The sequence below is a fragment of the Elephas maximus genome, chromosome 2, assembly GCF_024166365.1.
Source record: "Elephas maximus indicus isolate mEleMax1 chromosome 2, mEleMax1 primary haplotype, whole genome shotgun sequence".
Lineage (NCBI taxonomy): Eukaryota > Metazoa > Chordata > Mammalia > Proboscidea > Elephantidae > Elephas > Elephas maximus.
Genome location: NC_064820.1, coordinates 124,697,667 through 124,710,886, shown reverse-complemented (window position 1 = coordinate 124,710,886; position 13,220 = coordinate 124,697,667). Strand labels below are relative to the sequence as shown.

Here is a 13,220-nt window from a genome sequence, read left to right as displayed (position 1 = left end):
ATTCTTTGATGGTTACAAGGGTGGAGAGAGAGGGAGAGGGAAAATCACTAGTAGACAAGGGGCAACTTCAGTGAAGGGAAGGACAATACACAATACAGGGGAAGTCAGCACAACTGGACCAAAGCAAAAGCATAGAAGTTTCCTAGATACACCCAAGCACTTTGAAAGACTGAGTGGCTGGGGCCTGCGGACCGCAGTTGCAGGGAACCACAGTCTCAGGGGACAATTGGCATAACACAGTTTATAAAGAAAATGTTCTACATCCCACTTTGATGAGTAGCGACTGGGGTCTTAACACCTTGCAAGCGGCCATCTAAGATACATCTATTGATTCCATTCCACCCAGAGCAAAGGGGATTAAAGAAAATCAAAGACACTAGGTAAATACTAGCCCAAAGGACTAAAGGACCACACGAAGCAGAGGCTCTACCAGCCTGAGACTAGAAGAACTAGATGCTACCCGGCTACTACCAATGATCACCCTGACGGGACAAAACAGAGAGTCCCAGACAGAGCAAGAGAAAAATGTAGAACAGAATTCAAATTCACATAAAAAGACCAGACTTAATGATTTGACGGAGACTAGAGGAACTGCCAAAATTATGGCCCCAGACACTTGCTAACCCAGAACTGAAACCATTCCTGAAGCCCACTCTTCAGACAAAGATTAGACAGGCCTAGAAAACAAAAAATTATCATGTGAGGAATGTGCGTCTTAGTTCAATGAAATATACAAGACCAAATGGGCAGCACCTGTCCAAAAGCAGGACGAGGCGGCAGGAAGGGACAGGAACAGGATGATTGGACACAGGGAACCCGGATTGGAAACGGGGAGCGTGCTGTCATATCGTAGGGACTGGAATCAATGTCACAAAACAATATGTATATAAATTTTTCGAACGAGAAATTGACTGGAGCTGTAAGCTTTCACCTAAAGCACAATAAAAAAAGAAAAAAGAAATCAGAAGAATCATTCCTTAAGTAGTATCCTGTTACTTACAGCAAGATCTACAAGATGGAGTTTTCCCATCCTGACATGCATGTTACCATCAACGCCTTTTTCACTGCATTCTATAGTAATTGTAAAGATGGCATGTGAACGGGAACTATGTTCATTCATATTAGTTGCACCAACAGAACCTTTAACAAAGGAAGGGAACCTTTAAAAAGTGTAACAACAGAGTATCTTTAATAATAATTAAATACCCAGAACAATTTAAAACATATAATTTCATCACAACCAAAGCCAATGAGCATCACTAAACCATAAAAGTAAAGCTGTACTTAGCCATTCTTAGAAATGTCTCCAACAATTTATGCTGATAGCAATATATAATACTTCTCATATTAAAGAAGTAATTTTAGCATAAAATACTTAATTTTAGTCCCAGGCATTACTAGCTAAGAAAATAACTAATTTCTACACACCCACGCCCCTACGTCAATGTAAAAATTATCGCTAATTCAGCTGTCTTTAATTAGCATCATGTTCTGGGAATCCAAATCACAGAAATATTCGCACATATACATTACATCATATAAGGATATCCAGTGCAGCATTGTTCGCAACAGTTAAAGACCAGAGACAATCAACAGAGATACTCAATTATACAACAGACATACTATGGATTACTAAGCATTCATTTAGAAGAATAAAGTAGATCTATATCTAATGACATAGAAAGATGCCCATGACATGTGAAATGAAAAAAAGAAAGTTATGAGGAATATATAATACGATCCCATTTTTGTAAAACAAAAAAACCCATTTAAAATATACAAAGTATTTGTGTGGGTATATGTAAATGTATACGTTACATGAATATACAGAAAAAGGTCTGTTTTGTTTTATAAAAGGCATGTATTAGTTTTTTCCTTCAAGTCTAAAATATTTTAAAAGCATTATGTTAATTTTACCCAATTTCAAAACTATCTCTTATTTTATATACCCATACAAAACTTTTTCATGCAAACCTTGATTTTAGAATTTAAAACATTTAGAATTTAAATGCTAAAAGGGTGTTCTTTATTAGCATATAGCCATGTTTGAAGACAGATAGCTTGAATAATTGCACTGATAAGGAAAAATGAAGGTAAGTAAAATAAAACTCAAGAATTTATGACTCCATATTATATTTCTCAATTTTCTTTTAAACCAAATTATGAATTTGATTTTTTCCAAAAATATAAAGAACTATTAAATTTGGCACCACTCCAAATCATCTGAGGATCAGTAGTATAGACTCGTTTGTACACAGAATGTTAGATTGTATTTTACCTTCTGCTTTTTCCACTTACACATTATCTCCCATGTACATTTCCACATAAAAACAACTTGAAAATTTACTATAATTGATTTTGCTATTCTCTTACTGTGAACCATTTCAGGCCCTCATTTGTGAGCATCTTTGCACAGATTATCTCTTTCTCTTTAGGGTTATTTCCATAGGATGTATTTTTCAAAGTGGAATTACCAGGTCAGAGGGTAGGAATAGTTTTATAGCTTTGTGATTATCAATCATCGTTTTTCAATTTGGGGTGGGAGAAAACAGGTTTGAAAAAAGCATATTAAGTATTTTAATACTATAATATAATGTTTTAATATAAGTAAAGCATGCTATTTCTGACTCCGGTTTTTCTCCATTTCTGGTTATGAAAACAAAGCAATGTAGCACACCAGTTGCCGCTGAGTCGACTCCGACTCATAGCGACCCTACAGGACAGAGTAGAACTGCCCCATACAGTTTCCAAGGAGTGCCTGGTGGATTCAAACTGCTGACCTTTTGGTTAGCAGCTGTAGCTCCAACCACTATGCTACATACGAGCTGTTAAAAGTGACCTATACTGAAACCCCTAGGAGAGAATAAAAGAGCCTTGGGGAAGCAATGGTTAAGAGCTCGGCTGATAACCAAAGGTCAGCAATTCCAACCCACCAGTGGCTCCATGGGAGAAAAGACGTGGTGATCTGCTCTTATAAAGATTACGACCTGAGAAACCCAATGGGGAAGTTCTACTCTGTCATACAGGCTCGCTATGCGCTGGAATCAACTTGATGGGCACACAACAACAAGGAGAGAACAGCCTGTGGCAATCAAGTACAGGTACTCCCTGACTTACAACGTATTTGAGTTATGAGAAACCACACTTATGACCGTTAGTAATATGTACTACATACCATGTTGCAGCGCTACTTTCAAGGCGTACTACCTACAGTCTACATGTGCTCAGGCAATAACTGCAACAGATGGAGGTATGGCAACATTACATAATTTTTTTTTTCAATGTATGTGGAACATCGCATCTTCCCGGGAGGAAGTTATGGGAAAATGCATGCAGGATTTTTAGAAAAAAGTGCTGAGTTATGTGAACACACTCCATGCACTTGATCAGGATAATATGATGAAAAAGATGGGTGAAATATCATCCATATGGTAAGAACACTGAATTTAGAACTTGATATCACCGATGCGGAACAGCTCATAGATCATGAAGAAGCAGAAATGACAGATTAGGACTTAACGAATTTTAAAGAGGAACGAAACGGTGAAGAAATAATGAGGAAAAGAATGGAGAGCTGCCAAAAAATTTTACAGTAAGAAGATTGGCTCAAGTTTTTTTTAAACTAAATCAGGAGCTTCAGTTACTTGAAAACATGGACCCAAATGCTGATCGCTTTGCTAAAGTTGATAGGCAGATTCAGGAAGCAGTGAGATGTTACCGTGAAATACATGAAGAAAATAATAAAAAGACCATACAGACAACTGTCACCAATTTTCTGACTGGAAACACTATCCCCACTCTGAGGGATAATCCAGATGATTCAGAATCTTCCACAAATGGAGTTATTACACAAGTGACAAAATGCCAATGTTGCCCAACTCTTCTTCATCAGAGTAAATTTTTATGATTTACTTTTTTACGTATGTATATATTAAAATATATCTGTAAGTTTACATGTAATGTTTCCAACCCTCAAAGGCAAATAAGGATCAGATTTATAAAGATACTGATAATAAAAGGCAATAATAATGAAAACTAAAAAAAAAAATTTAGGCATTCAACTTACAACATCAGAACTGACTTACGACGGAGTCGTCAAAATAGAACCCCGTTGTAGTTTGGAGACTACCTGCAGAAGCAATGCTTCAACCTACTGACACATCACATAATGGAAATAAAAACAAAACATACTTTCAATTAAAAAAAAATTGTTTTCTTCTAAAATACACTACCTTTTTTTTTTGTCAAAATATGTATTTTGAAATAAGGAAAAATGTGTTTATGCTTTTTAAAAGGGCATGGAAAAATTTATCTTACAAGAGTGCCTGCATGTATGAATTCATGCATATACATGAATGTTTATTGCAGTATTGTTCATAATAGCAAGAATGAAAACCCAAAAGTCTATCAGTAGAAGATTGGGTAAATAATTCATCTAACAAAAAAAAACCATTTATCTAATAAAATGCTACATAAACCAAACACCAAACCCATTGCTGTTGAGTCGATTCCGACTCAGAACAACCCTATAGGACAGGGTAGAATTGCCCCATACAGTTTCCAAGAAGCACCTGGTGGATTTGAACTGCTGACCTTTTAGTTAACAGCCACAGCCCTTAACAACTACGCCACCAACGTTTCCAAAAACGCTACGCAGTCATTAAATATATATATACAGTTATTAAGAAATGACTGGTGGCACAGTGGTTAAGCGTTACAGCTGCTAACCAAAAGGTCGGCAGTTTGAATCCACCAGGCACTTCTCGAAAATTCTATGGGGCAGTTCTGCTCTGTCCTATACGGTTGCTACGAGTCGGAAATCGACTCGACGGCAATAGGTTTGGTTTTTTTTTTTTTGGTTATATACAGGCTAATATGTGTTAATGTCAAATGATCTCCGAGATAATACTAAGTGAATAAAGTATAGTATGCTACTATCTAAGGAGCCCTCGTGGCTGCTAACCAAAAGGTCAGTGGTTAGAACACACCAGGGAGGAAAGACCTGGCGATTTGCTCCCATAAAGAGTACAGCCTAGGAAGCCCTATGGGGCAGTTCTACTGTCTACAGTCGCTGAGTCAGAACTGATTTGACAGAACAACACTCTCCTTAAACACACAGAGGATGGGCACATGACAAACTATTAGAAGTTGCCACTGGGGACAGGAACCAGGTGACTGAGAGACAAAGGTAGGAGAGAGACTTGTTTTTCAATGTATACTTTTGTATCTTTTGAATTTTATACCACGCATATGAATTACCTATTCAAAAAGACAGGTTATACAGAGAAGGATTATGACTTAATGTCTGAAAAAACACTGCTCTGCAGAAATATTAACCAATTTTCAATGATGCCCACAATGTGAATGTACCTTGCTAGTTTAAATTTGCATTTAGGTGTAGGCAGAGTGTGGGATGACTAATACTCTTAAGCGTAAAATTAATTTTCTGTACTCTGACCACCTATACAAAATGGGTACTCGCCTTATATTTTTATTAGTTCTTCATCTATTTAGGGTAGCAGCTCTCTGCTATGTTTCTCTTTATATTTATTATATTCATTTAAGTATGATAAAGTTTACATTTTTATGCTTGAATTCTTCTACTTGGAGATTTATACTAAATGCTTAATTCTTGGGCTTGATCTACTAATTAATTAAGAGTATTTTCATCTCTGCTACCTTAAGCCTTCTAATCCTTTATTTCTCTCATTAGAATTTTTTAGTTTTCCTTGAACAAATCTCAAATACCAAATTAAATTAATTCTCAGGCAGTTAATGAGAGGTTTTGGTCACTACTGTGAATGGAATCTTTCTTTACAGTTGTGTTAATTATATTATAAATAAGTGAACATATTCCTGGTATAAAAAAACTTGAAAAATTTAGATATACAGAACGCATTAACTGAAAGCTCCCTATACCCTTTTCCCCCAATCTTACCCCCCCTAAAGGTAACCACTATTACCTCTGTCCTTTCATTTTATATTTTACACATACACACATGGGGCAACTATATACACACACACACACACAGAGTCCAAATACATATTTAATAATTTGTTTGGATTTTTAAAACATACAGATATAAAAGGGATCATACAGTACAGTGTTCTATAATTTGGCTTTATTATTTTTATTTAATGGTATAACTTTAAAATATTCTAGGACTCTACATGTAGACTTTACTCATTATTTTTAACATTTTCATTATAGTTCATAGTATGTCTCTACCATAATATAACTAGTCTTCTATTCATAGTTAGACTGTTTCTAACCTTTTACTATTACAAATAATGCTCCAATAAGGTATATATTTTTCACCTAAAAAATATTTTTCTAGAATAGGTATTACAGGTTGAATTGTGTCCCCTCAAAATGTGTTGAAATCCTAACCTCTGCACCTGTAAATATGGCCCTGTTTTGAAATATAAAAAGATCAGGATAGACACAGAGCCACAGAGGGAAGACAGATGCCAAAAAACACCAAGAACACCAAGGGAATGCTAGCAGAAACTAGGAAAAAGGCTCACAGAAGGAATCAACATGGCTGAGACCCTGATTTGGATTTTTAGCTTCCAGAACTCTAAGAAAACAAATTTCTGTTCTTTAAAGCTACCCTCTTATGGTATATTTAGTTATGGCAGCACTAGGTAACTAAAACATCTAGGTATCTAGAATTAAAAATACTGGTTCAAAAGGAATGCACTTTTAAACTTTCAACATACTGCTACATTGCCCTTCAAAAAAGCTTTACCAATTTACATTCTCATCACCAATGCCCTATTTCTTCAAAGCCTTGCCAACTTGGATATCCTTCCATCCAACCTGCTGGGTGAAATCTCTCTCACTCTTGTTTTAATTTACGTTTTCTAGGCCACTTACGAAGTTGAACATTCTTTCATGTGTTTATTGGCTATGCACAGTTCTTCGATGAATAACATTTATGCATACCTTTTGCTCATTTTTCTGTTAAGACTTGTCTTTATTTTCTTATTCAAGTTTTTTTTCTATTTCTTGGTTTACAGGAATCCAATTGATTTTTTAAAATTTTTTGTTTAATTTTTTTGGTTTTGCTAGCTCTTTAGTTGTCATAAAAACGTGTAAAAACTTCTTTATTGCCTGTGTTCTTATCTTTTACCTCTAATCTGTAACTGCAGCACCAGTATTAGGCTGGAGCATTTATTTATGTCTTAAATATTGCTTCCTATTTAATCTGAAGCTTTTTATTCTTTAGACAAAGGCTTGGAACCGTTATTAAAAAGAATGACATTTTATTTAATTTTGCTTTGCTTTTCTTGTTAACAAAAGGAACTTAGTACCTTCACAGCCTATTCTGAAAACTGAAAGAGAGCATCCTAATAAAGTACTTAACACAAATGCTTGCCACAGGGTTCCTGTTGTTAGCTGCCATCGAGTCTATTCTTCATGTGTGACATTGGGGACCCCGTGTGTGCGGAGTAGACTGCTCCAGAGGGTATTCAAGACTGTGATGTTTCAGAACCAGATCGCCAGGTCTGTCTTCTGAGGTGCCCCTGGGTGGCTTCGAACCGCCAACCTTTTGACTAGCAGCCCAGTGCTTAACCACCTGCACCACCCAGGGACTCCTTGCCACCCAGTACGTACTCAAAAAATAGTATATATCGTTATAGCAAACAAGAGACAAGCTATGTAAGAGTTTCAAAGACCATCACTGTTAATAGGAAATAAAATTTTGGCCAGCACAGAAAACAGTATGTTATTTCTTTCATTCATATATGGCCTAAAAATACAGTCTCTATACAGCAAATTGTCAAACCAGTTTTGCTTCTAAACCAGCCTACTCGATACATAGATGTGTAATCACAATTACACACGACACTTACGATTTTTGTGGCCTAGTGTCATAATTCTATCCATATCATCAGCATTATTTACCACGTAAGCTGATAAATCTTTGATATAAACTCCCACATCAGGTCTTTCTTTAACCTAAAAAAAAAAAAGGAACATATGACTTTCACTTACATCAATAATTCTTTCACAATTATTTATTGTCTACTTGTCAGTTAATGATACAATGTGCCAATTACAAATTTTGTGATTATACATATATTCTCACATTTTTCTATTCTAAAATACACAGTGAATGTGGTCTTTAGAGTATTAATCTCCTACTTAACTGTACAAACAAGAATTTCTCAATTAGAAAGTTTGGCTTTTTCCTTCAGATTAAAGAAATATTGAGAACACTAGTATTCATGACTACATTAGAGACTAGCTCTAATAACTATACTTCTGGCACTTTAAAAATTTCTGACTTAAAATAAATTCTGGGGGACTCTTACATCAGAAATGGAAATTTATGTTCACATAAAAACCTGTAGACAAATGTTCATAACTGCTTTATTTGTAAGAGCCAAAAACTACAAACAGCCCATATGTCCTTCAACAGGTGAATGGTTAAACTATGGTGTGTATACACATATATGCCATGGAATACTACTCAGCAATAAAAAAGAACAAACCATTGATACATACAACCACTTGCATGAATCATCAGGGAATTAAGCTGAGTAAAAAAAGCTACAGTAATCCCAAAAGATTACATATTGTAAGATCCCATTTAGGTAACATTCTTTAAATGGCAAAACAAAGAAATGGAGAACAGATTAGGTACTGCCTGGGGTTAAGGACAGGAGCAGGTAGGAGAGGGAGGTGGTAGTCAGAAGAGAGGTAGATATGGTTATAAAAGGGCAACATGAGGACCTTAGGGGGCAGTGAGCTTATGTTAATGAAAAAAACCAAACCAAACCCAGTGCCGTCGAGTCGATTCCGACTCATAGAGACCCTACAAGACAGAGTAGAACTGCCCCATAGAGTTTCCAAGGAGCGCCTGGTGGATTTGAGGGAGGAACAACTCAAAAGGAGGGTAAGAATAGTTGCACAACTGGAAGAATGTAATCAAGGTCACTAAATTGTACATGTAGAAACTGTTGAATTGGTGTATGTTTTGCTGTGCATATTCTCAATAACAACAAAATAAATAAAATTTAGGGAAAGGAAAAAAAAGGGCAACATGAGTGGTTTTTGTGAAAACGGAAATTTCAGTGCCTTGACTGTAGCCGTAGATACAGAAACTACACACTTAATAGTATAGAATAAAAATGAGTACAAGTAAAACTAGGGACATCTGAGTAAGATCTACAGATTGTATCAATCCTGGTTGTGATACTGTACTGTAGCTTTGTAAAATGTTGCCACTGAGAACTGCATAAAGGGCACATGGGATATCTCTGTATTCATTCTTACAGCTGCATGGGATCTATAATTATCTCAATAAAAATTTCCATTAAAAAAAAAAGCAAGGTGCAGATCAACGAACACAGTATGCTACCTTTGGTGTAAAAATATATCTGTTTGCATTTATAAAAATGAACACCGGAAAGATACTTTTCAGTGTTTATCTTAGGGTGATTATACTAGGGTGGGGAGAAATGGTATGAGAACATTTTTCAATACATAATTTTTTCTAATATTTTGATTTTTGAACCATGTGATTGTATTATCTGGTCAAAAAATAAGTAAAATATTAAAATTTACTTTTATACAAAAAAAGACCTTAATTTAGTAAACATCCTATTGCTTTGGAAAGTATTCAAATTTTAGTTATCTTTACCTCTAACCTCTGTGTCTGGTCCTTGCCCAAAAGGTCACGAACCTCTTCATTATATATTTCCAAATAAGACACTCGAACCAAAAATCTATAAGTAAAATATTTAAAAAAACATAAAAATCGGTAAAATATTTATGAAGAACAGTTTTAAAAATTGTTTAGAAAATTTATGCCTTATGCCTGTTCTATGCTTGCACTTCTTAATATTAGAAAAAAATAATTTATTTTATTTTTTTTTTTACCTTGTATCACCCTCTGCCTTTGCAATATGACCAAATATGTGAGCAAATGAATTTGGAATGATTCCTCTAAGTTCGGGAACAGCACGAACACCTTCCATGGTAAAAGTTTTTCCTGTTCCAGTTTGTCCATATGCAAAAATAGTTCCTGAAAATAAAGATGATAATTCACTTTTTGGAGTAAAGCTACAAATTAATGGCTCTTAAGATTCTTTTGACACTGTGATGTAATTTCTGCCCTGAATTTAAAACTTACTGTAGTACAAATTTCTTCTGTATTATCAACAATTATAATACTCTGTGCCAAGATCAATAAGATATTCCTAATTATTAATAAAAAGTATCCCAAACCTTAAATTCAAAATCTTACACTACAGAAAATTATAGGAACTTTCTTGTAATGTATATATTATTTATTTAATGTAGATGTTAAATTGGAGAAAGTAACACAAATACAGCAAAAGAATACAGGCTCCAGAGTCAGAAAGACCTCAGTCTAAACCCATATTTGCCACATTTTAGCCACCTGACCTTGAGAAATTATCTACCCAGAGATTGTTTCCTCAATGGTAAAATGAGGATAACTGATATTAAAAACCAAATGACCAAGAATATGGCCCCCGGACACCCTTTTAGCTCAGTAACAAAGTCATTCCCCAGGTTCACCCTTCAGCCAAAGATTAGACAGGCCCATAAAACAAAAAGAGACTAAAGGGGCACACCAGCCCCAGGACAAGGACTAGAAGACAGAAGCAGACAGGAAAGCCGGTACTAGAGAACCCAAGGTCGAAAAGGGAGAGTGTTGACATGTCGTGGGGTTGTTAACCAATGTCATAAAACAATATATGTACTGTTTAATGAGAAGCTAGTTTGCTCTGCAAACCGTCATCTAAAGTACAATAAAAAAAATTTTTTAAAAGGACTAAATATTTAGGAATAAATTTAACAAAAAATTGCAATATCTGTACACTGAAAACTGCAAAATATTTGTTGAAAGAAATTACAGGAGACCTAAATAAATGGAGAAATATAACCAAAAAAACAAATGAGACAATTACATAAAGTAACCAATACAATGCCTAAAAGGGAGCACCAATAAATTGTAGCTTTTTTCTTTTTGATCCCAAGATAAATTCATTGTTTAAAAAAATAACAACAGTAAGGATGAGTTGAAGCACAGCAACGAGTGGATGGCAAGAAGCAAAAAAGGGTATGGAGATTTTGAGCAATGGAAATGAAATGGAAGAAATAGAGATGGAAAAGCAAAGTGGATGCAGGTAGAGAAAAATCAGTTGGGGCCTAATCACAAGGGGCCACGTTAAAGTTTTTAGACTTTATATTAAAAGCAAAGTCAAGCCACAGAATGATTTTCAGTTAGAGGAGTGACATGGTGGGCACTGTGGGAAAGAGGAAGGTGGAAGGATTTGAGAGATATTTAACAGTTTAAAATCAACAAGACCTGGGGGGGACCAGGAAAAAGGAAGAGTCAAGGATGATTTCAAACTTCGGGCTTGAATAAGGGGTATATGGCAATGCCATATACTGAGATGGTGAATGCCACTAGAGAAGAACAAGCTTAAAGGGGAAGATCATGAATTCAGTCTGGTACCTACTGAGCTTGAAGTGCCTGCAATATACCCAAATGGATGTGTCAAGCAGGCTGCTAGATATATGGAATTCATTTGTCAACTAAAGTCATGAAAGCGGATGAGATCTCCTCAGAAGACAGTGTGGAATGAGAAGTTAGTTTAGAGAGTAAATGTCTTTTCAACTACTACTACTCTATTCAGTTGTTCTCAAGTGTCATCATCATTCTCAGACTTTCTGTGAAACAGAATAAATTAATCACGCTAGAAGCTCTTTTTTACATATGGGAATGAAACAGTCTTAACTTTTTCAACCTGACTAAATATTTCAAACTCTGCTCTCACGAATGTAATTTATTGCATTCAAAGGAACTGAAAATATCATGACCTGATATTTTAGAATAAACACTGTATTATTAAGGAAATAATGAATTTTATAAGGACTACAGCTACCATTTTGTGACTGTTTGCTATGTGGTAGACCATGTACTTTATATACATTCTTATTTAATTTTTACCACAATCCTAAGAGATAGGCACTATTTTTATTCTCATGCTTTAAATGGGAAAATGGAGGCTTAGTGAGGTTAAGTAACTTGCTCAATATCATAAGTAAGTGGTGGAGACAAGATCTGAACACAATCCAACCAGCTCCAAGGTCCATATTTTCTACCATTATGAAATGACCAAAAAAGAACTTTAAATTCAAAATTAATTTCTAATGCAACTTTAAAAAAAAAAAAAACCAAAACCCAGCGCCATCAAGTCAATTCCGACTCATAGCGACCCTATAGGAAAGAGTAGAACTGCCCCATAGTTTCCAAGGAGCACCTGGCGGGTTCGAACTGCTGACCCTTTGGTTAGCAGCCGTAGCACTTAACCACTACGCCACCAGAGTTTCCAAAATGCAACTTTTATGACGCATAAAATACATGAAGATCAATAATTCCAAAACTGAGAAATAAAGACCAGATATCCTCAAGAATAAGAGACTTTCACCTTATCTTCAGAGATGAGATTCAGAATTTCTAGTTTTTAAATACCTAGTATAACAACCCTTAGTATAACAACCCTTAATACTATAGTTTAATTCAATATCAACTTTGCTTAAAACTTTACTTTTTAAAAACTAAAAATGACCTAAGATTTATTCAGCCCCCTCATTTCCTATGCACATATTAAAAATGGTAGGATTATGTACCTGCCACTGAGAATCCAAAAAGTTAGAGCTAAATTGCACTTGAGTAACAGTAAATGTATTAGATATTACAGCATTTCTAATTTTTGGTTTTTTCCAAAATGTTTCCCTATTTGTTTCTATCAACAATTTTCAGAGTCTGTAATAATATACTGGAAAATAGGTGAAAACTCCTTTGACATTCAAATACTAGTCTGTATATATATTCTTTAACTCCATAATTCTATTAATTCAAAACTAAACTGGCAATACATCTACTTCCAACCAACATGGAGTAACAGAGACCAGATTTACCCTCCTACCTGAAACAAACAACAACAACAAAAAAAACAGACAAAATATATGAAACAACACTTTTCAAGATACAGAATATCAGTCAACAAAGGACTGTGACTCCTGAAAGACAGGAAACCGGAGAGATGGGTCCTATGATTCCCCAACTTACTGTTTTGAGAGAGAATCCCAGGCATGAAGCAGGAGGGGAAACCTAGGCAGAGGTCGACGGACTTCCTGAGCTGAAGAAAGAGAGCTGAGAGTCCAGGGAGAC

General features: G+C 35.3%; 1 protein-coding gene across 3 annotated transcripts in view; it reads right to left on the bottom strand.

The window, feature by feature from the left end:
• KIF3A (kinesin family member 3A) overlaps positions 1-13,220 on the bottom strand; it is a 56,244-nt gene that overhangs the window by 23,122 nt on the left and 19,902 nt on the right. For all 3 annotated transcript variants that reach the window (XM_049872629.1, XM_049872637.1, XM_049872618.1), the window contains 4 exons: positions 9,893-10,037; positions 9,654-9,738; positions 7,861-7,966; positions 1,001-1,140 (listed from right to left, as the gene is read on the bottom strand). In XM_049872629.1, coding sequence (XP_049728586.1) covers positions 1,001-1,140; positions 7,861-7,966; positions 9,654-9,738; positions 9,893-9,990 — 429 coding nt within the window. In that variant the 5' untranslated portion in view covers positions 9,991-10,037. The remainder of the gene's footprint in view (positions 1-1,000; positions 1,141-7,860; positions 7,967-9,653; positions 9,739-9,892; positions 10,038-13,220) is intronic.